Consider the following 27454-nt stretch of genomic DNA (forward strand, 5'->3'; position numbering starts at 1 on the left):
TGTTCTTATTGCCCAGTTAGATATTATAAAGATGGAGTAAATACAGACTCTGATATGTCAATAGAAAGAAAATATATCGTGAGCGAGCCAGGTTAACTTTAGTGTAGCATTTCTTTGCTTGTGCTAACTGAAATTACCACACCTGGGATTTTTGCACCTGTGCAAGACAAAATTCTCACGTTCCAAGTACAGCAAGAATGTGCAGGTGATGACAAGGTGAAGGAGAAGCATTCACCGTGTGAGGAAAATATAGCTTGAGGTCCTGACATACCGTGAAGGTGTAAGGAATGGCTGCTTTGGGACCTAGTTTTTTACGGAATTCTTTGATGAAGTAGTTTCTCTAATCAAATGTCTTCAGAGGCATAAGGGAATATAAAGTATGAACCCCGAATTCTGGAAAATTTACCTGGCCACAAACCTAGTTTCCTTACAACAGAGAAAAGGCTTGTTTGCTCTTTGAAATGACATAAATAATTTTTCAGCGTAGTCAGGTTTGAGATATTTTCCTAGGTTTTGTGAAATATCTTAGTAGACTTGTTTAATTAATGATGTCATAAAGTAGCAGGGATTAGTGGTAAACAGCACAGCAGGGGGCGTGGTTTCTGAATTTTCACCCTCTGTTTTAGGTGTGCTTGTGAGAAATGGAGGAAGCTTTGAAGATGACCTGTCACTGGGAGCTGAAGGTATGTTTGTTGAGGAACTATATCTATATCTAATCTTTATGGAGTTTTAGTTACCTTAAGAAATGAAGGAAGAACTGTCAAATCGAAGGCTCTTGGAGATATATTTAAATAAAGGCCTTGACAGTGGGTCACATTCACTGTCTTACCCAGGAGGATTCCTGCCTGGACGCCTGTGAAATACCATCTTGCCTGACCTAAATGTGCAGAGGAATTGTTTATGACAAAACTATGGTGATATAAATGAGAGGAAAACTGACCCAAAGACAGACGGGAGCTTAAATATTTACGCAGGAAAAAACTAAGTTGAAGCTTCGTTTTGGTTTAGGGACATAGACTCATGTCACACTTAGAGCTGTGGTTTGTCTTTCTCCTGATATTTTCCCTCTTTTAACCCCTGACAGTTACAGATTAAAGGACAAAGCCCACATAGAGTTACAAGTCGGATCCTTATGCTGCTGCCTCTTTCAAGCGGCTTCAGCACTGTAAAAGTATGTCATTAAATCCTTTGTAGGTGCCAGTAGAGCTTCCAGTCTATAAAGCTAGCTTTCTCCTTTATAGCAATTTTGCTGTTATTATAAAAGGTAGTTTACTTTGTCCTGAGACAGGTCGCTACTGTGGAGCCAAGGTGGCCTTGGATTTTCTGTGTAGCTTCAGGCTGACCTCACAGTCAAGGTGCTTTGGCTTTTGCCGCCTTGGTACTGGGGTTGCACGTGTCAGCCACCATGACTGAGCCCTTTGGTTTTTGTTTTAGTTTATGATATAATGAATTTATTCACTGAGTTTAGTGTCCTTGATTCTTTAGACCTGCATTTCCATTTGTAAGATGAGTTACTTATTTAGAACAGTCTAGCATCAGAAAGTATAGTATGCATATTTTCATTATCCCTGTCAATATGTTTTTCAAGGAATAATTGAAAACTTAACTTCCTTCTTTCAAGTCAATGCTCTTAAAAATCTTGTCAGTCCTTTATGGAGATGTACATCAGCATCCCTGTAAGCAATGCATTTGATGCTTTTGATATCTGCCAGGGAGGTTTCATGATATCAAACGATATTATTGGTAGGAAGTATAAAGAAGCAAACATTTCTCACAGTTTTGCACATCAGAAATAAAAAAATCAACTGCTGAAGTAGACATTTTGATTATTACTCTTACTTGTTTTGTTTTTCTACAGTTATGATGAAATTAACTCTAAACCTTGACTTCTGTTTGCTTTGACCTTGTTAATCTAGGTTAAAGCTGAGAGGAAGTTTTTAAAGGAAATGTTACATTGAAAGGTGGAGAGCAGTTCACATTATCCTCTAAAGGCTGATACTAACTTTAAAATCACAGAAGAAATATGTGAATACTGTGGTTCTCCTTAATGGCACCCAGTCCCTTTACTTTTAAGATGTTCTTGATTGACAGCTTTGAAATTTAATAGCATTACATACACCACTATATGCTGCTCATCTCCCTCATTACTCATCAGCCGGGTTCCAGAAATTTAATTGATTATTTATAGATTTTTTTTTTCTTAATTTTTAAATACTCGGCTAGAAGTAGTTTTGCATTGCCAGAAAGTACAAGCCACCTCCAAAAGCTGCTGGCGCAGTTATTGCCCCTCTGTCCAGTGGTTTCAGTAGTGGATATCTAACAAGCCAACCATGACGATGTAGATAACCTGTCTTCTCCATAACTATGCCATTTCCTTCTAACAGCTGTGCTCTCTGTCTGTTTGTCCGTCTGTCTGTCTGTCTTTTTGTTTATTACTTGTAGCCAATCACCTACATGAACCTGATGCTCAAGTTGAAAACTGGTATGTACTTGTTTGGGTCAGCTCCTTTCTTAAAAAGTCAAAAGGGATCATAGAAAATCGAGTTTTAAAGTATCTTATTATATTTCTAGCAACAATATCTTGGCCAAGGAGAGAAGACTACAGTTTCATCAGAAAGGGAGAAGTATGAATTCCACTGGGTCTGGGAAAAGCAGTGGTACCGTGTCAAGGTCAGTCCTGGTAAAACTGTGACCATGCAGTATTGAACCTGTCACCTTCTGGTCTTTGATTTGATGCTGAGAGTGTGAATCAAAGGGCCCCAAGTGTTTCCTAGACCATCATAACTGACAAGAGCTTCTTATGCAAAAACCAGTGAGATACCTGTAAGGAACCAAATAAAAAGCACTAACTGTTCATACCAGTGCTAGAATCTCCTAAGGATCGGTTAAAGTTATGTGAGCATCCTGAAAGAGAAAAACTCCATAGTGGGATAACTTGTATTTGTAAGGAGCCGAAACAAACTTCAGAGTGCCTTGAGGAACTCTGACATAGAAAGCAGCATACACAGCCACTATTAGCAGCTTGATATTGAAGGCTAAATTTGTTTTCAATGTGTTAAACCAATGACCTTTAAAATGTAAATTAAATCAACTCTGTGGGCCTGTGGACCAGTTTTTAAATTGCTATACAAATTATTGCATCACAGCTCTTTCTCTGAAGCAGCTTTAGCCATCTTCTAGACACGTTCCATCTTTCTTCTTTCTTACTCCCTTGTGAAGCCCCCCCAAAACTCGGATTATCACTGCAGTGAGAGGGTAGGTTACTGTTGAATTCCCAGTGGAATCAGGGACAAGTTTCTCTCCGTATAACCCACTTCCTCCTGACTTTACTCCTCCTACTTCCTTCATGGCTGTGGGGAGAGAGGAGCTGGAGGGAAGCTCTTCCTTGGGTTTCTGACCCAGCTTGTCTCCTTCTTTGCTTATGCTAAGATAGTTGCCTCCTATAAGAAAAACAAAGTGTGAGCAAAGCTTAGGTTTCACAGCTGGGTCCTCAGTACACAAGCTGTATCAACTCCCTATGATGTTTTCCCTTTAATCTATTCTTTCTTTATCATGCTTGGTCTGAACTACTTTCCTGGAGAATCCTTTAAAAATGACCAAAAAACTAAGGTGAGCAGTCCCTTAGAGGATCTGTTTTGTGTTCTTAGGGATTAGGCCTTCTGACTTTTGTTTCTGATTTTCCAACACTAGTATCATGAGAAAATGTGCCTGTATATCCTTTCTAAGGACTGTGTATCTCATGCATGCGAAGTATCGGAAGATACAGAAAGATATGATGTGAAGACCTGAGCCACGGGGAGTGAAAACGGGGCTGTGGACTGATTGACGTGCAGTGTGACCTCTGAGCACACTTGACATCTCTACGTCTTCTTCCTTTGTTGCAGTGTCTCAGAACTGCTGGAGCTTTACGAGGAAGATCCTGAAGAAATTCTATATAATCTTGGATTTGGACGAGATGAACCAGATATTGCTTCTAAAATTCCTTCCAGATTTTTTAATTCATCATCCTTTGCCAGAGGCATAGACATTAAAGTATTTCTGAGTGCACAGATGCAACGGATGGAAGTAGAGAACCCAAACTATGCTCTGACAAGTAAGGGCTCTGATGTTAGTGTGATGTTTGAAACGTTGAGCAACTAGGCCAGATGATCTTTGTTTTCACATCTGACATTTTAAAAATAAGGTTAATAATAGACTAGGTTTTTTGCTCATTCTGAATTAATTATTCTAGTTATAATATCTATATCTTTATATCTATCTATCTATCTATCTATCTATCTATCTATCTATCTATCTATCTACCTACCTACCTACCTATCTCAGTCCATTTCAGGTGCTTTTCTGTAAATCTAAAATACCTTGGCCAGTTGAGTCTTTTCTCTTAGGCCTCTACTTGTTTTTTCTCTGTTAAATGGTGTCTTGAAACAGGATTCCTCCCAGGTTGCTCGTGGACCAACCTTATGTGTGCTTTAACTGTACTCTGCAGTTCAGTGTAGAATATACTCGAATGTGTATTTTCTTAGGAGGGCATTTGAAAAAGTCTTAGTGGAGCCCATGACCAAACAGTAAATAATTCCTAACTAGAGATAATTCCTAGCTGGTTCTGTTATCTTCAGTACTATCATCAGTTTTTGTGCTTATTTCTAATTGCTTTAAAGTACGAATTCTAATCTCCACAGTAAAATTCCTCCTCTCTATCCTCTGAACGTAGTGGCTTACATGTTCATTTAGGAAAAATATGATTTCATAATATTTGGGGTCTAAATTAAATTACTAGAATTCTAAACAGCATGTGTTTACTCTATGTACCTATAACATAAGCATGAAATTTGTTTACAAGACGTATGTATAACATAAGCATATAATTTCTCTTTTCCTTTTGTAGGCCGATTTCGCCAAATTGAAGTCCTGACTACTGTGGCCAATGCATTTTCTTCTCTATATTCCCAAGTCTCTGGAACTCCACTGCAGAGGATTGGAAGTATGTCCTCGGTGACCTCCACCAAGGAGGTGGCAGACTCCCCGCCCCCTCTAACTCGAAGCAACACTGCAAACCGTCTGATGAAAACACTATCAAAACTGAACTTATGTGTTGATAAAACAGAGAAAGGAGAAGGGGGCTCTTCCCCCGCCACTGAGAAAGGAAGGACTCTAAGCATCTCACTGTCTGAAGATGGCGGCGGCGGCAAGAGTGACCCTAAGCTTCAGAAAGTTGTAAAGAAGAAGGAGTCGTCTTCGATGCTGGCTACGGTTACAGAAGAAGTCTCAGGTAGTTCATCAACCGTCACAGACAGCGTTGATGCAGACAGACTTTCCGAGGAAGCAGACAGTACCATTAGCCACCAGGAGGAAAGTGAAGAAAGCAGAGAGGCTCACAGTCAGGAGAAGGACCCGCTCCGCAAGTCTGCTGTGACAGATCCTGACTTGGGTCATGATGGCCGCGTGTCCAGCCACTGCGAGCTGGAGAGCAGCAGTGAGCTGAAAAGTGCCCAGGCGTCTTCGAGCGAGAAAGAGCCTTGTGCACCCCTGACAATCCCATCCATACGGAACATAATGACGCAGCAGAAAGACTCCTTTGAGATGGAAGAGGTAGGCAAAAAAATTTCCTGGGGTTCCTTTGTAAGTAGATAGTCAGGAGGAAAAGCTCCAGGAGTGTTTATAGAAAGGCAGGTCGCCACCATTCATAACTGTGGAATAAACTCATCCTCCTGTTGACACTCCTGCTGCTGCTCCCAAACCAAGAGCTGGTTGAAAACTGTGTGCTGTGACGCCCCTCAGGCTCAGCTGGCATCTATCCAGTGACATCTTATCTGCCTAAGGCTTTGATAGCAGACAGCCTTGAGAGTGTATATGCAAATCCAAATCATTTCACTGCATAGCAGATCAAACAGGGCTGCAGTTCAGGCTTCAGGGGTCCCAGCGAGCAGGGCGAGGGTGAAGGCAACTTGTGGATGGATACTGGTGATGTGCCTGCCTGAGAGGAAAAGAAGGCTCTGGAAGGCTGCTGGACGGGGTTTTATAAGTCCAGATTAAACATTGGGCGACTTTGTTTTATCCATCGATACTCCTGCTAATTAACATAAAATCTAGAATTAACATAAAATTAAAATAAAATCAAGACTGTAAAAATACTCGGGAGGTTTATCCAGAACTCATCGGCACAGGGACTCGCTGCTATACAGTATTTAGCTGTGTGGACCAGGGCACTATACTGTGGGAGGGACTGTGCTTGGCCCAAGGAGAAAAGCTCAAAAATGCTGTCTTTTGTTCCACAGGAAGAAGCTGAGGTATCTGTGTTGTGGCTATGCATAATGTAATATGTAATTTCTCTTATTGAAAATATGGAAGATTTGCTTTGGTAATAGTTCCTGTTAGCTTCAGAATCACGTTTTCTCTCTGGGCTTGGAGAGTAAATAATGGTGCCCTAATGTTCTCTTCGCTGACTTTTGTATTAGTCACATTAGTGTTGACTTTTTATTTATTTCAAAGTTTCAGTTGCTGATAGAGTTATTTATGTTTTTGGTGGCTTCTGCATTTTTTATATGTTAATTATGGCTAAAGAGTAAAGTGAAGGAATAGAAGAAGCTCTGTGGAATGTTGTCCATTTTCTTGTAGGCTACTTTTCCCTAAATTACTAAAGTGATTTCTGCCTTAGCAGTGTGAGCGTGGGAGAGGATTCTGATGCCAGCTTGCAAACCCTGGCTCTGGCCTGCTGATTTCTGTTGAGTGTTGTTTTGGCCCAGCTGGTCCTAAGGACTGAGCATAAGTTCAGCCCTTCCTGTGCCCACTCCTTCGTGTTGAGTGGCTCCTGCAGCTTCCATACTTTAGCCCTGCACCGAGCTATGCAAATCTAAACAGTGTGCAGTGGCTGGGAATTTCATGCTGGTGACTCAGTTTTGGATAGCAGTAGGTTGACAGTGTCCTTTTTGTAATCTCTAGGTTTTTAAAAGAACTCAAATTCTAAGCAGAAGTGTAAGGCTTGTCAAATGGTGGGTGCAGTTTGGTGGCACTCACCTTTTTGCTTGCGCCCCCTGCTGGAAAAAACATTAATGACAAAATAACGTGAACCCTTTTGTGAAGTGAAGATTAACATGAATAGTTAAGGAATGTTAGATACTCTGTGTGTGTGTGTGTGTGTGTGTGTGTTGTCACTAGGAATGGTGTTGTATGTTGGTAGTAACTAGCATCCAAAGGATTGAGGCACAGTGACCATGAGTTTGAGATAAGCTGAAGCTACATAGCAAGCTTTAGGCTCGGAGCCTGGTGTACCTATTAAGATATTTTCTCAAATATGTATGACAAATTCACTTTCAACTTTGTCTATTGGAAATAGAGGAACTTTAAGGATAATGAATCCTTGCTTTTTTCATATCTATTTAAAATATTTATTAAAAACCTCCTAGAATTGTGTTTTTTTCCTTTGGAAACTTTGCAGAAACTTCTAGAACAATGGATAAAGCAGGGAAATGTGTTATTTTCATTTCCTCTGAGGCATGATATGAATTGTACTAGCAGACAAACAGTCTTCCCAAGGCCGGCTTGCATCCCATCTGGAGTAGCCTGTGCACGTCTCTCTGGCACTGCTTTGGTTGGGATCTGATCACCGAGGAGAGCATTTGCTTCTGTGTGAGCAGCGAGTAGATACAGGTTAGAGCTCTCTGTCTCTCAGAGCCAGCTCACAGGAGAGCCCTCAACTGCAGCAGCTCCAGCTGGGGCTGGAGTCGGAAGGAAGGAGGCTGCAGTCTGGCTTTGTGGGTGAGGCTGCCTAATCAGGTGAGATAGGAGGGAAGCCTGAGGTGGCCAGGACCTAGCAGGATGCCATTTAAGTGTGAAGAGCGCTTCACAAAGGAGGAGACTGAGTGAGACAGGCTAGAAGCAGAGAATGCCTTTCTTATATTTAAGAAATGAAAAACAGGAAAAAAAGTTTGTAGACTGTTTTAGTTAAAAGTCAACTTGCCTTCTAAAAAAATGTTTTAGAGTATCCAGAATTATTCAGAAATTCTACACCTTTTGTCATTTTTTGGTTGGGGTGTGGGAAAGGATTTTAATTCTTAGTGGTTCGGATCTCTCTCTCTCTCTCTCCCTCTCTCTCCCTCCCTGTCCCCCCTTTCTCTCTCTCCCTGTCTCTCTCTCCCTGTCTCTCTCCCTGTCCCCCCCCTCCCTCTCTCTCTCCCTGTCTCTCTCTCTCTCCCTGTCCCCCCTCTCTTTCTCCCTGTCCCCCCCTCTCCCTGTCTCTCTCTCCCTGTCCCCCCCCACCTCTCTCTCTCTCTCTCTCTCTCTCTCTCTCTCTCTCTCTCTCGTTTGTTTTGGTTGGCTTGTTGAATACAGCATGGTAAGTTCATAGAGTTAGACATCAGCAGTCAGAAGGGGTCACAGTTAAGGTGATCCTGCTGAGTGAGCAGTTGCTCCTGCTTGGGGGATGTGTGTGCCTCTGTGGAGGCTCCCGCCCCTCACTGTGCTGATGAACTATGTAAAAGCAACTGTTAGTAGGTGCATACATAATCCTGCTTGAGCTCCTAAAATAACTGTTTGTAAGTCTCCCTTTGTACTTATACAACTTACTACTTTTAGCTTCTAAGTTTTAGGGTTTACTCATTTATTTATCTGAGTTCGAATAATCCCGAATCAGTGGGGTATTTGAGGAACAGTGGAATTCTGCCTTTGGCCTTCCAAATTTGTGAATTTTGTTTCTTTAGACAGGATCTTGCTATGCTGCCAGGGTTGATTCTCCTGCTTCAGCCTCCCAAATATTGGGATTACAGGCATGGGCCACCATGCCTATTTGTAGCTGTAGTTTCTGAAGATAAGAATTTAAATATGAGTTCTGATATTTGGTATCTGTCCTGATATCCCAAATCCCAGATAGTCACTGGGTTGTTTCTGGCTGTTTTGTTTTGATTTTTTTTAAATCTATAATTTCTTGAGTCTTTTTAAAAATTACATAACAGTGGAAACAAACTTTGTGTGTCGTTTATTTTAAAACTTAGTTTTCTTTTCTTTAAGGTAACTTAGAAGTAATTACAGGATAATAAACTATTACAAAGGTTGTTTGAAAGCATTCCCCTCCCCTTACACCTTCCTGACACTAAAATATGACTTCCCAGCAGTGGTTTTCATCTTCTCTCTGAGGGAAGTCATATTTGCTCCAGTGTCAGAGCTGCAGGAGATGACTGCCGTCCGTGAAGGAAGCTGCTGAGGGATGCTGTCCTGGGTCTCTGCTGCTCTGTTACTTTTGTAGTTACTTTTGCTTGACTTAAGGACTTGTGGTAGAAGAGTTTTCACCCTTATTTTATAATTGCAAAACACAGATAGTTTTTAGAAGCCGGCGACTGGCTAGTAAGACTTGAACTCAGGTCCGGCTCCTTTGACCTGCCCCGAACATTTGCCATGGGGCAGAGGTGAGGAAGGAGATCAGTGAGATCAGTGGGCAGAAGCTGAAGGGCTGTCACAGCCCCGTACAACTTAGGGCAGAGCAGTCTTGGCTTTCTTTCTTTTCTCCTTCCTTTCTTTCTTGTTCTTTCTTTCTTTCTTTCTTTCTTTCTTTCTTTCTTTCTTTCTTTCTTTCTTTCTTTCTCTTCTTTCTCTTCTTTCTCTTCTTTCTCTTCTTTCTCTCTTTCCTTCTTTATTTCTTTTTTGTGATACCACACAGAATTGTAATTTCTAAGACTCTCATTCAGATTTTATTTCAGCATTATTTTGTATTTAGTATGTTTAAAATGACAGAGTGGTTAGTGTTGTTTTGGTCCTGAGTGGAAGGACAGGATGAAAGCTGTATCCACTCGTGAATTCAGAAAGCAACTCTGTTGTTTTGGCTTAATGTGTACTTTCTTTGTTTTCCTTTTATTGTGGGAAGTTTTGAACTTAACCTAAAGTTTCAAGAATTGTATGATAAAAATCTATTACTTGTTACTGGCTTCAGTTTTGTTTGATTATATTTGTAAAACTTTAATCAAAGGCTACCTAGAGTACATGGCCAACTTACCATACAGCACTAGGAATGCTTGCTGTGTAGATCTTTATTCTGTACTGTCTTCACGGTTTTACACTGAAATCTGACTTTTGCATAGTCATGACCAGTAAAACTAAGAATAAGTCGTCACTCACGCCATGGACTTAATACAGTAAGATTTTGCTGAGAATAGTCTTCCTGATATTAGCAGTTGTGTAAGAAAATATGACCCTCTCCACTCTCAGAGACTGTCTAGCATTGATGAAGGGCTTTGTAGTAAGAGGAGAAATTTTTTCCCCTCTTAGCATCATGAAGGATAGATGGCTAGAGAAGGTAGCATGTTCTTTAGATTCTCACCACTTTGTGGTTAATTTATCTCTAAGGAAATAGAATATTTTATAATCCTACATTTATAAAGTGGGAGGTCATAATTTGTTGTGTCTAGCTGAGATTCCTAAGATATAAATAGTTATCTGGATTGCTTCTGTATTCTTTCAATCTAGCTAATGATTGTTATTTAGAAACCTGTATTAGGCTGGGCCAGAGTAGCAGCTAATAATAGGCCTTTTGTTGAATATAAAAAGAAAATGTGTTCTGTTCCCTTGCACTAAAACAATGGTTTTCCGGTTGGACTTGTATCTGCTGCTTTGAATAATATAATTTTTGAGTAGTAGCAAATAAAAGTAAAGCTGACTTTATGTGTCAGACTCAGGAGGGTGTTAAATGGTAACGACTTTCAGTTTCTTCAGATCATAACTATAGGTTCATGAGACTATATACAAAAGTCATCACAAATCAGAAATTCCTGAATATGGGAGTACTGCCATTAATTTTTGTGGTGGTGGTATATGTATATGTATGCTTTCTCTCTTTTTGTCTCCATCTCTGTCTCTGTCTCTGTCTCTCTCTATCTCTCTCTGTCTCTCTGTCTCTGTCTCTCTCTCTCTCCTGTGTGTGTGGTTGTGTGTATGTGTGTAGTAGTTGTGTGTGGTGACCTTCTATTCATTCCTATAGGATATTTCTTATTTTTAAATTAATTCATAGCTTCAAGTATACCAGGCTTCAAATCAAAAGTTTGTTATTTGTTGATTGATTTGTTCATGTTTAAAAACCTGTGTTTTACCATTTTGTTTCCATTTAAGTGGTAAAGTGGTAGAAATGAACAAATAACTCCTCCACAGGGTGAGGATGGCATTAGAATCAAAATTTCCTAAATAATGATATAGCTATACAGGTAGGAAAATGGCAACTTTTCTAGGTTTGGTACTTCCACTAAATAGAATTTTTAGAGCGACTTTTATGGGTAAGACTCTTCAAGATTTTAGTTGTATTAAGATTTCCTTCCCACTTAAAATACCACTGTATCTTAAAAGAACATTTTTATCAGGACAGAACATTCTTATACATGAGTAACAATTGACGCCTCAAACTGGAGGACTTCAGAAAACTTAATAGTGGAAACGTGGTGTCCTACTTACATAGACACCAAATTTGTGTTTGCCTCCAATAGGGCTCAGTCATCCATCATCTTCTATGATGCACAGATTACCGTTTTCCCTCACATGGGAACTACTTTAATGTTTAACATTTGGGGCAAGCTCCTGGTGTGGGCCATCTTACACATATAGCAACTTTTGAGAAACAAAGTCTTTCTATGTGGAGGTTTGTATACGTTTGTATATAAGCAATTACTTTATATGCTGTTTTTCTCTGCTAGCTCCCTAGGTTGAGTGCTACATGTTAGCGGGAAGTAGGTGGGAAAACGAACCTGTGGGACATGCTGCCAATTTTGAGATAAAGTGCCTACATAATGTTTGGAGCACTTCAGCTAGACTGACTTGTTTAATGAGTAACCATCTAGAGACACTCTTCTTTGCCACAAATTCTCTTAGTTTTAAGTACATATGGTTCTCTTTTAGGTCCAGAGCACAGAGGGAGAAGCCCCTCACGTGCCAGCCACTTGCCAGCTAAGTCTTGCCAAGTCAAAAAGAGGTAAGTGGACCATTGGCCACTCCTTCCTATAGTTGCTCTGTGTTGTCAGCTAAGAAGGAGAGGAGTGTCTCTCAGTGTGTGGAGCAGCAGTAAGTGTGAAAAGATGAGGATGCAGGGGTGGGGTGTGGGGAGGAGGGGCGGAACGTGCTCTCATCTCAGCATATAGTTTTTGTGGAGATTTTATGGGGGAGACTTTTATGCTTACAAACTTATTCTAGATTGTTTATCCTGTAATAACCCTCATTAAAAATTGCTCGTTGCTCTAGTTTTCAAATCTGCACATGTACTGAAACAGACTACTTTTACATTGTTATGATTGTACACTCTCTTATGTTCTCTGAGTTTTTTATGCAATATATCTTGTAAGTATAATACATGTAGTATAACTCTGGCAGAAACTCGCTGGCAAGAGTTAAGCCAAGTTAAATACAGAGGTGTGGATCAAAGGTGAGCGGGTGCAGATTCTGCTCTTTTCTTGGATCATTAATTATTGACCACAGAACCTTTGGATCCACTAGAAAATGCTGTCTGGTTTTAAATTTACAAAGCATTTGATATTTAGAGAAAGAAAGAGGAAGAAGTTAAATGACCACTGAAGGTAGGACTGTTTATTTTTAAAACTTCACACATACCACCTGTTGTTTTTTTTTTTTTTAACAAAAATTTATATGTATGTTCTTAGAATAGAAAATTACATGTTAGTCTTCCTGAGGAACAGTTTGCATGTGACTTTTCTGTCATTGCAGTGTGGCATTAAAGAACAGGGCTCCCAGTCACTTCAGCTCTGGTCAGACACAAAGAGAAGTTTCTCATTGGATATTCTGATTCTGAAGTGTACAGGGAATAGACAGAGGCAATATTGAACAAAGCAACTGACTCATATGTGTCAAAGGATGATAAAGTATGGGCAATTTCCATTCAGTTGTTCTAGGGAAGCTGTGAGTAGTGCAGAAGATATATTCAGGTGATGGTCAAACTGGAGTTTCTCCTGGCTACCAGTCTTCAGTCTCTTGTTTATGAGGACACAAATAAAACCATTTACATATTTGCCAAGAAATCTTCTATAAAATTACAGAAAAAGAGTCTTGCCTGTGCAGTTGTGAAAAGGGTTACAGGAAACAGTGACATTTGGTCCATTTTGGAAGGTAGTCTCTGGAATTGTGGTAATGTGGTACATCACAGACTGGCCATAACTTCATAGTTAGAATTAGCAGCATAGTCATTTCACAAGTAGAATAGAAACAAGGCGTGCCCTCACTGGTCGGCTTTGCAAGTGCACTCCTGTAGTCTCAGTGCAGGGACGCATTCTTGCACAGAGAGACGTTCAGTGGCTCAGCTCATGTCCTGGCCTAGTGTTTACTGGGCAGCCTCCTATTCCTAGAAGTCCTACTCTGCTCTCTTTATAGAAGATAACTGTTTTTTCATGAAAACCTAGAAGAGAATATACTGATTTTGATACTAAACAGGTGGCTTCCATATTTTGTTTTGGTTCATACTTAAATGTTTCATCTAATTTTTAAATTAAGGTAATATCCTATGTCTTCAGAACTGAGCATCAATCCTTAGGTCTAAATTTCTCTAGTAAAGACCTGTGGTTTCCTTTATAAGATTTATTTCCTTTATCAGTAGGTATGTTACTGGTACTTTTGCTCTCTTACGTGTTTTGCACATATGTCTGTGCACCATGGGTATGCCTGATGCCACAGAGGCCAGAGGGAGGTGTTGTAGCCCCTGGAACCAGAGTTAACAGTTGTGTGTGAACCTCCATATGGGTGCTGGGAATTGAACCCAGGTCCTGTGCAAAAACAAATGCTCTTAACTGCTGAGTCATCTCTTTAGCCCAAGAGAACTATGCATTTCATGGGACAGAAATATCTGCCTAAAGACCTTAGATTGTGATATTTATACTTTTAGAATGTTTGCTTATATTTAGCCAGTCTTTCTCTTTAGTTCAGGCTGGCTTCAAACTCAAGCTCCACTTGCCAGTCTCTCTGGGTTTGTAGATGAGCATGGCACTGCCGGTGGGATTTGTAGCTCTGGGAACACATGCCTATCTTCCCCTGAAGTAGTGCTGTGCAGGGAGGACTGGGCTCCCAGTCTGCAGAGAGAGAGGTTACTGCTTTGCACCATGAAGCAAAGAAGGAACTTAAGCTCTTTGTGCTGCTCAGTTCCCCATGCCGACTCGGAAGCCTGCTCAGTCTGCACTGCCAATCAGACTGTGGGACACGTGGTACTCAGCTTTGAGGGGAACCGGCCCAGACCTTATGCTGCTGCACAGTCAGCAGATCTTTGAAGAAACTGAGTCTGGCTTCTTTGTACCTCAGAGAAGTTCCCTTTTCCCTACCAATAGGCCCTTCAGTTTCTAGACCATTTCTCTAACTGTTTAATTGTTGAGAGTTATCACTGAGTCATCAAGCAAACACTGCCATGTTGTTCTCCATACCAGAACAGTAAGAATAAGTCAAGTTCCTGTCTTCATGGGCTCACAGTCTAGTTATAAACAAAACAAAACAGAACCATGCACACACAGCACAGAGAGAGACAGTGGCAGCTGCTCTGGCTAGACGGCGGCTAGTTGGTTCTGAAGGAATGTAATGCCCAGTTAGACTGCTGGGGACAATCTGTTACAGTCCAGTTCCATCAGGATTCCAACATTTCTAGGTCTGGTAAGGAGATGGAACACTTCTTTAACTAATTATCCAGCTGTACTAATATCAGAACACTGTTGAAGTTTTTCTCAGTTTTTAATTGGGATATAATCACTATTTTTTTAAACCTTCAAATTCCAGCAAAATGTTTTTAAACCCAAGTGAAGTTTAATTTTGGATTTTATTTAGTCATATTATCTGGTTTAGATTATGTGGTAAACACTGTATTTAGCCTGTTGCTTTTGAAATTCTGAAAGAATTTCACACAGCCTTGCAAATGTACAAGATATAAAATCCCCTCTTGGGTAAGCGTAATGTAGATAGAATGCCATCTTGCTTGCTATATGTAAAAGAACATATCTTTATTTATATATGTATTATCTTTCATAAAAGAACATTTATGCATATATATTTAGAGATTAGAACTTTAAGACATAATGATAAACATGTCTTTGTTAAATTAGCAGTGTCATATATTAATTGAATCTTTGGCTTCTCTTTAGTTATGAAAAATTATTTCCTAGCACAGATACTTGCATCATAAGAGACACTAGAGATACTTGAATACCCTCCTATTTCCAGTGATTTTAGTTTATAGCCCTTACTTTCGTTCTTTCAAATACAGAATATTTTACTGAATTGTGCATATAAACTTCTAATTTCACTTCTTAACTATTTTTATAGATTTTCATAATTTGTAAATTGTTTAGTTTTATTTCATCCAATTTACATTTGTGGTAATAGGATTTATCAAATACTTTGCCATTAGAACTTACTAAGCAAATGAATGAATGCTGAGAGTTTCTGATAGAAAGCCTGATTCAGCTTTTATTTGAACCTGAGTTATTGCTGTGCTTTGAAGCTGCAAGTTTTCATAAATAATTTGTGCTGCTCTATTGGGGACCGTATCTGTGACGATGTCACTGCCATTGCAGGCCTATGCACTGGTTTTGTTTAATAATATGTTTCTACTGACAGATCATCTGTTGAGAACTGCAAGTCAGCATTCCGATAGCAGCGGCTTTGCTGAGGACTCCACAGACTGTGTCTCCCTCAACCACCTCCTGGTACAGTTTTCCGTTTGCATTAGTCAGTACTGTCATTACCCTCACTTTAAGGCAGTCAGTCTGTCCATGTGTCATATTGTAAGGTTGGCTATCAAATGGGAATAGGAATAAAATGTCTAAAATGTAGATCTTGGCTATAAATTTCAGGTTTCACTTATTCATGATCTCTGGGTATAAAAAAATAAATAAATCTTAGTTATTTTATTACTAGTAACTAAATTACTTTGGTTTTAAACTGGTCTGATGTTTTTCTTATTTGCTTATAGTTATTATACTCTAGTATTTTATAATAAATTTTATTTACTTTAAAACTCCCATTCCTTCTAGTTCTATGAACTTTTATGAAAATTAAGATGTTTTAGGCAATCCAGAAATCAGGTGCTTTTTCACTCGGAAGCTGGTGGTTGGTAGGTACATAGAGTCATAGAATGCACAAGAAAGGGGTTCAAAATGTCATTAATAAAATCTGAAAATTGAAATATGGAAAACAAAAAAGGTTAAAGAGCATGGCTAAACAGGCAAGAAATACACCTAAGGAGACACAGGAAGAATCACGTGGGAAGAGGGGCTCACAAGAGTCTACCCTAGAGCTTTTGGTAGTTGGCTCATTTTGTTTGGGGGTTCTAGCCACTAGTAGGTTGCCATGTTCCAGTGGGTAACCCTAAACCCTTGTACATATGGATAAGACTGGTACTCAGTGTGTTACCAAGAAAAAAATTAAGACTGAAGTTGGGAAGGAGACATGATATGGGGATCTGGAGGGAGTTAGAGTGGAGAAATAGGATATAGTTGTGATCATAATTCATTGTATGATGTGCAGGACATTCTCAAGAGAATAAATTAAAAACTATTAAAGAAAACACTGAAGAGAAATATTCATGTTAAAATGGAAACGTGATAGTAATATGAAAGTAATGTAAAATGTATTGATAAAGGCAAATGGGTATCTGCTCCAGGCTGGAATTCCTTGATCAGAAAGTTGCAGCTTTACAGTGCTGCAGGAGTGGTGTTTGTTGTACAGACATCTTTGGATTTCAGTGTTTGGTTGGGCCTCTCATGCTACAGGACAGTAACAGTGCATGTAATCCAGTGTGGGTTTCTGGGAGTGAATGGGCAGTGCTCTGCGTGTACTGTGTGTGCTCTGTGTTTTGAGGTTTTGCATTCCACCATGTTCACAGAGTGGCCATTTATCTCTCTCGTACTGATATATTTTGTTTCCCATTTATTATTCAATAGGGTATATGATACTCAATATTTTATTAAAAAGTAAGATTTATTTTAAGTGGTTTTGCTTGCTTGTAAGTTTATGTAAGTGGTCTAAGCATGCTTAAGATAGAATGAGCTAATATATGTTACTTGACAGGGTATGTATATCACATGCATTTAAAATAAAGGATAATGCAGTACACAAACAATTGGCCAATGGGAAGAGTGCATGTAGTTGTGATGAAATAAACAAGGTAAAGGCAGCCTGAGGCATGTGTCAGTGATGAGGAAGGAAAGGGGAGTCTCTGGCTAGGTTTGGAAGTAAGTCTGACTGCTTGTAATGGTCTCTATGTCTTAACATGGGAACTAAGTTGGTCAAGTTAGGGAAGGGGCCATAGTATAAGAAGAGTTTGACCCAGAAGAATCTGGGATGAAACAGGGATGTTGAGAGACCCCTGGTCCTGGAGCAAGGGGATCCAGGTTAGCTGTGGAAAGGACACACAATTCCTTTCAAAATGAAGAGAAGATGGTGAGAACTAGGGAAAGTATGTGTGTTAGGGAAGAATAGGAAGACATCTCTGTCCAACTCTGATAGTCAGTTTCATGTGTTGGAAAGGAAATGTAAGAAAAATCTATCTGAGACAATCTTGATGAGTAAGTGGGGGGCAGGGTGGTAAAAACCAGAACAGCTACAAATCCCATTTGTGGTCTTGTCAGTGGGGACTCTGACTTCATCCTCAGCCTCTCAAATGCTTTCCTTCACAGGTGAACGAGTCCCTGCAAGCCATGGGGAGCAGTGCTGACAGCTGTGACAGTGAAACCACCGTCACATCGCTTGGTGAGGACCACGTGACTCCTACAGCGCAAGACCAGCCTTACTTCAATGAGTCAGAGGAGGAGTCCCTGGCTCCTCTGCAGAAAGGAAGAGCAAAGGTGGAAATAGTGGCTGAGAAAAGGAAAGCCGACAACCAAGATTTCCCTCAGTGTGTGACCGCAGAGAATGCTGGAAACAATGAGTCCACAAAGGGCCCGTGTGAGCCTGGTCATCAGATCACAGAAACAGGGGAGCATCCACCTCTGGCAGCCACTGGAGAGCTCCCCAGGGAAGAGAGTGTCGAGAGTGATGTAGAGAAAGGCAGTGAATGTGAATTTGCCCAGTACACCACACACCATATTCTCAGATCCTTGGCTTCCTTTGAAGCGCAGGGCAGCGGTATGAGCTCTGAAAAGAAAACTGGGTTTCCCTCTTCTGTGGACAGAGTGAACACTGCCCTGCAGAGAGCTCAAATGAAGGTCTGCAGTATGTCTGGGCAGAGAGTAGGGCGTAGCCTAATAAAATCAAAGGATCTGTTGAAACAAAGGTACTTGCTCGCAAAAGCTGGCTATCCTCTGAGAAGGTCTCAGTCTTTGCCCACCACTTTACTGAGCCCAGTACGGGTGGTGTCTTCTGTCAATGTGCGATTATCTCCAGGAAAAGAGACCAGGTGCAGCCCACCGTCCTTCACCTACAAGTACACACCCGAAGAGGAACAAGACCTGGAAAAGCAAGGAACTGAACACGATGGTCAGTCTCTGGTTAAATCTACCATCTTCATCCCGCCACCCTCTGTGAAGAAAGAAGAAGCCCCTCAGAGTGAGGGGACACGACTGGAGGAATGCCACCATGGAAGGCTTGCCCCCTGCCCACAGTTCGCTCCAATATCCCAGTCCACCTGCTCCCTTCACTCTGTCCACTCTGAGTGGCAGGACAGACCCCTGTGTGAACACATGAGGACTCTGAGTGCCCACAGTGTCCCCAACATATCGGGTGCCGCATGTAGTGCCTTCTCTCCTTTCGGGTGTCCCTATTCACACAGACATGCTGCCCACCCATACAGGGCATGCTCTGTGAATCCTCCTTCTGCCATTGAGATGCAGTTGCGGAGAGTGTTGCATGATATTAGAAGCTCACTACAGAATCTTTCACAGGTAAGATAAAAATGATCTGTTTTATTTCTCTGAATTCCTCCTAGTTCCTCAGCAAGTTAGGATGGGACAGACAAGCCACCTCATCTTATTTTCCTGTATGCTCTCCTAGACGTGTCTCTCTCATTTTGTGGGGGAAAGCTGTCACTAATCCTGAACCAAGTTCATCTGAGAATCTCCTCTTTGTAGAGGAGGCATTGTTCCATGGTATTTCTCCTCTCGGCCTTTCCTTCATTCTCTCGGTGTGAACCTCAGAGTGTCTTGTTAAAAGCATCTTCCTTCTCAATCCTTTTTGTCCTTTTCTCTGCCATTTGGATGTGCAGCTCTCCTCTAACTTTCTAAGACTTCTCGTTGACTCCGGTGGCTCCCTGCTCTCCTGAGCTTTGTAGCTCTCTGCCTAAGCTTTCCTGCTCACCTGCTCATCTCTGATGCTGGCCTCCTGGCACAGAATTAGTCTCTTTCCATGGGCTCAAAGCTGGAACCACTCCAAAGAGAATCAGGTAAAGTGGGAATTCTGAATGCATGCCACCTGTGAGAGTGAAGTAGTGGGCAAGAAGCCACTTGGGTTAAAAAAAAATCAAATTTTCAGTTATGAAAAGATAGACCTTTCAAATACCTCTTTTTCCTCCTGACAGGTGTCCCTAATAGTTTGCAGGCTGACCCGAGCATACCCATTTCTCCTTAGCAAGCATAGTTCAGGCTGTGATTATACTTCCTTGAGGCTGGGGGATGTCACAGCCATCTCAATCTGTACATCTATAGTGTGCCTTTCCAGGCAAGCTATTCCAGCTGTGGTTTGTTGGCCATGAGTATCCTATCAGTAACTCAGTTGATAAATCTCCCCACTTCCCACCTCACCCCAGTGGACAGATAACTCTACAGTCTCTGCTTTGGTGTGTATTCCAGTGCTACTGGGCAGCAGAGCCTTCAGGGTCTCAGGATCCTTGAACTTTGGGTGGTCTGCACATATCACATGGTTGGTTGGTTGATTGGTTGTTGGTTGGCTGGTTGTTGTTGTTGCTGTTGTTGTTGTTGTTGTTGCAGTTTCCCAACTGTGGGGCTCTGTCCTTGCCATTTGTTTCATGAACTGCAAAGTCCTGATAAGTGTCTAAAGCTCAGGTCACGTGTTACAGCTACAGGCATATTTACCTACTGAATTTTCATTTGCTTTTATGATACAGCTTCTCTCTCTCTCTCTCTTCACACACACACTCACGTCCACACACTCATGCATGCACACTCATTCACATTCACACACAAATGCATACTCCCACTCACTTACACTCATACACTCGCTCACAACATATGCTCATTCACACAATACTCACATACACATACACACTCAGACATACATTCACTCTGGTCTCCTTTTCACCGTTAATTTCCTTACACTGAGATGAGGACTTTGTGGGCTTTTGTCTTCCCTGCCTATAACAGTAGAGTGTGTCTCACTAAGAGTGTGGATGGGGCCACTTGCTGCTGTCTCCAGCCACTGCAGTGTGATGCAGTCTCCCCTTACTTTTGCCGGCAGATCTCTGGGTCTCAGTTTGGCTTCTCTATTTACCTTCTCAAGGCAAGAAGGAAGTGTTCCGTAAACATACACTTCCTTGTGCATGGACACACACACACACACACACACACACATACGTATATGGTTATGTTTTCCTTTACGTCTTCTCCCAAACAGTAATTTGGATGTAGAATATTGAATAATCAGTAGCAGTAGAGACTAATTTCTTTTGTTGTTGATTATGATATACATCATTGTGGGTTTGACTTAGCTCAAAAAGAAATGATAATGCATGCCTTACATTACCTTAACACCTTAGAGAACTTGGCAGTAGTCACTTTGACCTGGGTTTTAATCCCGTTTCATCTGTTTGAAGTATCCTATGACGAGAGGACCTGACCTTGCTGCTGCTCCATACAGTACTCAGAACTCGTCTGTCCTACCTCTTTATGAAGTAAGTTCCCCCTTAAATCTTTGAGTTGCAATAATGGGTGTGATTTTTGAAGTGTAATTCTGATTGATACATTGCATTTCAGAATACCTTCCAGGAGCTTCAAGTCGTGAGGCGGAGCCTGAATCTGTTCAGAACGCAGATGATGGACTTGGAGCTGGCCATGCTGCGGCAGCAAACCGTGGTGTACCCTCATATGACAGAGGAGGACAGGTTAGTACAGTCAGAGCCTTTTCTTCAGAGAAGCAGGCCTTAAGCATAGCTTCTTCAGAGCCCAGCTCTGTCCACACTCTGAACTGTGTGTAGTGAAGCAGTGTAGGTAAGAAACAGGCATGTGAAGTTCACTGACCTATCTCCACACTGAGTAGTCTGCTTTTCAGAGAGGTGAGAGTGCAGGGGACCAAAGACCTAGTCAGTACTCAGGGTCGCTGTCTGAACTTATAAGATTGCAGTACCTTTCCTTAATTCATACTTTTTCAAAAGTGTGGTGACTAGAAATCATTCAGCTACTACTTTTCCAAAGTTATGCTTGTCCCAATCTGACAGGTATGAAGTTGATCAGCTGCAGGGTTTGCGGAACTCTGTCCGAATGGAACTGCAGGACCTGGAGATGCAGCTGGAGGAGCGCTTGCTGGGCCTGGATGAGCAGCTCCGTGCAGTGCGGGTGCCATCACCTTTCCGCCCCTCTGCACTCCCGGTATGCTGTTGGGGTCCAGAGTCTGCAGTAGGGTTATTCATGATGTGGGACTTAGGACCAGGGACCTCACTCTACCCATTGGTTTTAATGCTTTACAACCATGCCTACTGTTCAAGTAACTTTCATGCACATTAGTTTTATGTGCAGTCTGATAAATTTCACATTTAGTATATTTAGCAATACATGGAAAATTTTAATGATAATTTTCAGTAATCGAAAAAACAAAAATCAACACAAAAGCGTTATTTTTGAAGGAAAAATTCTAGTGAACTAAAAGATGACTGCTTTAAACTTGTGTCTCTGCTTGTAACTCCAAAGACCAAATTATTCCTTGTACCCCCAGTGCCCCTTGTTTTAAGTAAACAACTGGCCCTTTGAAGTTTTCCTTTGTTTTCAGTTTAATTCTTTTCCATGACTTATTTGGGGGGAGTAGGAGGTGTTCTTCTTTTTTGTTGCTTTGTTTTGATGCTGAAGATTGAACCTTAACCTCCCCTAGGACTGCAGGGTGGCTGACTACAGTGTTTGTGACATAAAGATGTATTTCAAGGAAATATGTAGTCAAGTCATTATTAGGAGCACTTGCAGTTTGAGGAAATGTGTCTGTGTGTGAGCCTGCGCTGTTCTTACCTTTCAGGGGATGTGTGGCAGCAGGAGCGTAGATAACTTATCATGCCCGTCTCCACTGAACGTCATGGAGCCCGTAAGCCTCTCCTTCAGGTCCCCGGGGAAGGGGTGCTGTAATAGCTCACGGTTGGTTGAAGTGCAGACTTTAAGAAGTTAAATGAATTGGAAGTGAGATTGCCACTTTGAAGTGCAGTGCCAATTTGGGCCTCTAGAAAGCTGGCTTCATTGTAGTGGTGATTTGTCTTTATAACCAAAAGAACATAAAGCATCATGGGAACAGTTCATCTCTACTCCAAGGCCTCCATTCTTGTCAGATGCTGGGTCCTTACAGGGCCTGCAAAATGAGGATGTGTTCAGTGCATTTTAGACTCACTGGCAAGGCATCCTGAGTAGCTGTTTTAGTTTTCACTAATTTCCCTTCCATGAAGTAATCCAGACATCTCTATGTTAACTAGTAAAATTTCACTTCACTGTCAGTCTGAGATTTCCAGGGTATGGCTTGAGATTACTATGAATTTAATTTTGTGTGTGTGAATAAAATTGACCAGCTAATAAGTTAATGAAATAGAATTATGCCTTTAAAATTCCTCGTGATTTGAGACAGTAGGATAGCCGGGAATGTAACCTTCTTAATTGCCAGTGATAATAGTGAGAGAGAAGAATCATGTTTTGGCTTCCAGGTCACAGAGCTAATTCGGGAGCAATCATACCTGAAGTCTGAGCTGGGCCTGGGCCTTGGAGACATGGCGTATGAAATTCCTCCTGGAGAGAGCTCGGAGTCCGTTTTCTCTCAAGCCACATCAGAGTCATCTTCCGTCTGCTCCAGCCCCTCCCACACCAACAGAAGATCTAGAGGGCTACCTGGGAGCAAACCCAGAGCCCGCTTAGTGGCGAGAAAGAAGATATTCCGAGCCTCTGTGGCCCTGACACCAACTGCCCCCTCTAGAACAGGCTCTGTGCAAACACCTCCAGATCTGGAGAGTTCCGAAGAAGCTGGAGGAGCTGAGGAAGCATCCCCGGTAGTGGGGCTTGCATCTCACGTGGAGGAAGAGCCAGAGGATCTCTCACTGATGCCAGCAGCCGAGGAGATGCACAGGAATGTGGAGCAAGATGAACTGCAGCAAGTCATCCGAGAGGTGGGTCCAGGCTGAGCCGTGCCAGCTGCAGATGTGTGCCGTGGGGGAGCTATTCAGGGGCTGCTCACTTGCTAGACTTTGATTTCACCATGTACAGTAATTTGTAGAAAGCTTTAGGTCAGCTTTCCCATGGACTGTGCATTTCTGCAGATTTGAGACTGCCAGACATCTCACTGCTTTGTCCACTGTAGCCGAAATAGTGTTCATAAAGTTTAAAGGAGGGAAAACCCTTAGACCTCTCATTGCCACATGCATAAAATAAAGAATTACAATTTAGACCTCTCCCAGAGTTAGAAGCTGTCTTTTGATAAAATTCCAATTGGCATGAGGAAAAGGAGGAGGTTGATAATGGTAAGGAATTTGTTCTCTTTTCCTTTGATGGCTGGAGAAGCGTAGAAATTGTGATTTGTTCATAGACTCAACTGCAGTGTGAAGTGGGGTTTACCCTGGATGAGGAGAGCATGAGAACCTAAAGTGTTAACCAGAGTTCTGGGTTCCCAAGGGGCCACCAGCATGTATGAGGGTTACCGCTCAGGGTCAAAGTTAACTGAGAGATGTGTAGAATGACTGTGAGCTTTCTGCTGCTGGGAGAAAATGCCTGAGAAGAGCAAGCTAAAAAAAAGGGGGGAATGTTTGTTTCTGTTGGTGCTCTCGAGGTTTCAGCCTGAAAGCACTTGGTTCTGTTGTTCACGGGCCTATAGTGAAACGGAGAACATGGGAGACAGCTGGGCTAGAACAGGGCACAGAGAGGGTGGGAATGGAGGGTCAGGATAACACAGAGCCTCCACCATCCTGAGCCCAAGGACCTGGCTGCTTTCTGCCTGGCCCTGCCTTCTAAGTTTCTCTGGCCCTTCTGAGGACTGACTAATTTATTGACTTCTCAAAAGCAGCACCTCTGAGTGTCATTATATAGAGGAGCAAACCTTCAGCATCAGAGCCTCTGGGACCATTACAGATTTAAATTATAATGGTTTTACTATTGAGTTCCATTACTACAAACTGGTGTATCCCCTTTAAAAAGAAAAGCACCATGAATAAACCTCAGAGTGGCTTGGACTTGCTCTCTCATAAGGTATATATGTTGACTATTGGCTTGGACCTTCTCTCTCTGTGGGTTATATGCATTGAATGCTCTCTGTAGGTTATATATGTTGAATGTTTTTCTGTTTTGTCTCCAAAGAGGAAGTGTACTTTTCATTCCAACCACTCCTAAAACTCCTGATGATAAATACTCTTTATTTTATGTTATTAATTAAAAAGAACAACATATATATTTTAAAAGTCACATTAGGGGTTGAACTGTATCTTAGTGACAATGTGTAAGGCCTTGAATGTGAATCCAGCTAAGGTGGCCCTTAGCATGAATGGGTCCCTGAATGTGACCCCCAGCAGAGGTGACACTCAGCAGTATGTGTGAAGCCATGAATGTGAATCCCCCCACCCAGCACTGCCCAAACAAAAGGAAAAACAAAGAGAAACCCGCAAAGCATCAAAGGTAGTAGAAAATACCTGTGAGCTAAGAAATCCTTAAATTACAGTGAGGTAAACAAGACCAAAAAACTCAAGAAAAATTAAAAACTTGCACAATGGCCCTGAAAAAGTTTTCAGGTTTTTGGGCCTTTTTATTTTGAAGACTTGGGGTTCTAAAAGTCTATGAAAGCATTACACACACACACACACACACACACACACACACACACACACCACACACAGTATGTAACATTTCTTACCTCATAAATGCAGATTTCTAAATCTTATTAGTTATTTAAGAACTAATGCATTAGGAGCCAAGTAAGTCAAACTAAGCCATAGAAATTAGACCTGCCTATTTTTCAGACTGTATTTCCAATGTAATTGTAAATGTGATACTTTTAGAATCAATTCTTGGCATAGTCAAAAGGGCCATTGGTCCTCTGGGGCCTAAGATTAGTGCCTACACATATGGTACCATCATTTCTTGCATAGTAATAGCGTGGAAAGTACATTAACATAAGCACTGGGCTCGGCTGTGAACACACAGATGATAATATCTTCCTGAAAGTATCTGTGCTGGGAAAACAAGCACTGAAACCTGTAGTACTTGTCGGGGACAATAGGATTGGAAGGATCACATTCCAAACTTACCCAGTGACATGGAAAAGGACAAAGAATATAAAACTAATCAAAGCAGTAGCATGGTTTATACATAGTTAACACAGTCAGGAAACATAGTGCTACAATGAAGAAATGGTACTTAACCTAGGGAGCATTTGACTTGTGCCTGTGGATCAGGCCTGGAAGGGCTGGAGCTTGCTGGGTACCAAGATGGGGTTAAAGAATGGCCTGGAATCTGACCCAGCTGCAGTGCCAGGGCTGAGTGGAGTGCCTTGTGCTTAGGACTGACCTTGCTGCTAGACATCTTTTTTTTTTTTCAATCTATCACTGCATTTTTTCATTGGATACTTTCTTTTTTACATTTCAAATGCTTTCCCCTTTCCAGGTCTCCCCTTCAGAAACCCCCTATCCCATTCCCCCTCCCCCTGCCTCTATGAGATTTTTAAGTTGCTTATATTTTGTGTTCTAAGTTCCTGGATTCAGCTGACAGCTTTCTGTGGCCACCCATGTATCTTGAGGATGAAATTCAAATAAACAGATGTGTCATTTGTGTTACACGCAAATTGTTACCCAGGATTTCTGATATGTTGACACAAATGACCATTTTCAAAATCAGTATAGGTGCAGGGTGTGTGTTTTTTATTTCTTCTCCTGACTTGACTACAGACTAGTGGAAGGCTTCAATTCTATAGTTATTTGTTCTGAAAATGGAGTTATTTCTGTAAGTTGATTGTGGCTGACTAACATTTCCCAAAGTGTTTATTTAGCGTCCTCAGTCAGGTATGCCTGAGTAGGAACATGAGCAGGGGACCCATTCCTAGGAACTTGTCTGTACTTGGGTTAGATTAAATAGTTACTCAGCCTGAACTGCCTCTTGACACGTTTGCTAACTCCTTTCTTCTACTAAATTCTGGTACTTTCGTTCCTCTTAATGTGCTTTGCTTTGAAGTTCCCCTGAAAACTTGGCTTCCCATTGCTTATTTGGCATAGTTACTCCTTTAAAGCATGCCTGAGTTTTCATTTTAAAAAGTTTATTGGCCTGATGCATGTTGCAAATAATTGCCTAGGAAGAAAGCGTTTGCCTTGGACTAGCGTACAGATTCTTTGGCCAGCAGCACAGACTATAGAAGGAGCCATTTGTTTGCATTGTGCTGCCTTGGTCCTAGGGAATTACTTAATCATTTATAGGAATCGCCTATTAAATATGAAAGATGTTATACTTTGTCAGCGTTTAAATTGGCATGGAAGGCAAATGTTTGACAAACTTTTCAGAATGTGTTACTAAACCCTTCGAGAGAAGCCGTTCATCTCAGAATGTGGGAGCATGTGAAGGAGATGTGCTGTAACGGTTACCCTTGCAAAGGAGGGCTTACCGTGCGCAAGGATGTTGATGTGCATAGCAAATCAAACTTTCTGAAGTATTTTGAGATCACACTTGAATAGATACCTTGGTTCATTGCTAGCTCAAATTCAAAAACCAGTTCATATTGTTATCCTAACTCAGCAAGGTGGTTTTATGTTTAAACATTTGCTTATAAAATATTTCAAATACTGATATATATATATATATATATCTCCATTTATTTCCAGCTGGTAATCCTTTAAGTGTCCATGGTACTAAATTTCAAGTTGCTAAGCTTATTGTATTTGTTACCAGGAAAATAAAATTTGATTCTATCTTCCCAGTAAATTTGTGGCCCTTAACCCCATTAACAAAGCCAGCATTCAGGAAGGCAAGATCTGATCTTGGATAGAAGAGCTCTGCAGGTGAGGATTAAGTGTGTTTGGCAGGCACTCTCAGGGACCTTTTCTTTTCCTTACTGCACTCCTGGGTGCATGAAAACAATGCCAGCTGTCAGGCCTCTGTCTCCATCACTGCGTCCTGGGAGGTATAAAGAGTCATCAGCTGAATCCTCCTTGGAAGGAGAACATCTCACAGAGTCCTTTCACACCGTGGTGAATACACAGTCTCCACTTAAACTATTGTCAAACCAAGGATGTGTCTTCTCCTTTCAGATTGTGTCCACATCCCAGTTGGGAACAAAACAGTACTGCCTTAGAATTTGTCAGAGTCGTTTGTGATATGTGTGATCATGGCCAAAAACCATTTATAGA

The 27454-nt window shown here is 41.4% G+C and overlaps 1 protein-coding gene across 3 annotated transcripts in view; it reads left to right on the plus strand.

Annotated features, from left to right (window-relative positions):
• The window catches only part of Itprid2 (ITPR interacting domain containing 2), an 84104-nt gene that overhangs the window by 50657 nt on the left and 5993 nt on the right, over nucleotides 1-27454 (plus strand). Inside the window, exons 6-19 of one of the 3 annotated variants that reach the window (XR_001783177.2) lie at nucleotides 627-683; nucleotides 2443-2482; nucleotides 2572-2670; nucleotides 3885-4093; nucleotides 4886-5589; nucleotides 11869-11941; nucleotides 15568-15656; nucleotides 17628-18830; nucleotides 19151-19327; nucleotides 20714-20791; nucleotides 20874-21001; nucleotides 21335-21485; nucleotides 22120-22185; nucleotides 22790-23245. Coding sequence is in view for 2 of the 3 variants with exons in the window: in NM_080558.4 (NP_542125.3) it covers nucleotides 627-683; nucleotides 2443-2482; nucleotides 2572-2670; nucleotides 3885-4093; nucleotides 4886-5589; nucleotides 11869-11941; nucleotides 15568-15656; nucleotides 17628-18830; nucleotides 20714-20791; nucleotides 20874-21001; nucleotides 21335-21485; nucleotides 22120-22185; nucleotides 22790-23245 (3353 nt within the window). In the remaining variant the exon portion in view is untranslated. Of the gene's footprint in view, nucleotides 1-626; nucleotides 684-2442; nucleotides 2483-2571; nucleotides 2671-3884; nucleotides 4094-4885; nucleotides 5590-11868; nucleotides 11942-12445; nucleotides 12540-15567; nucleotides 15657-17627; nucleotides 18831-19150; nucleotides 19328-20713; nucleotides 20792-20873; nucleotides 21002-21334; nucleotides 21486-22119; nucleotides 22186-22789; nucleotides 23246-27454 lie in introns of those variants that run through there. The other 2 variants (NM_080558.4, XM_006500165.3) reach the window with 2 other exon arrangements.

This window comes from Mus musculus, chromosome 2 (assembly GCF_000001635.26).
Source record: "Mus musculus strain C57BL/6J chromosome 2, GRCm38.p6 C57BL/6J".
In the NCBI taxonomy this organism is placed as follows: Eukaryota; Metazoa; Chordata; class Mammalia; order Rodentia; family Muridae; genus Mus; species Mus musculus.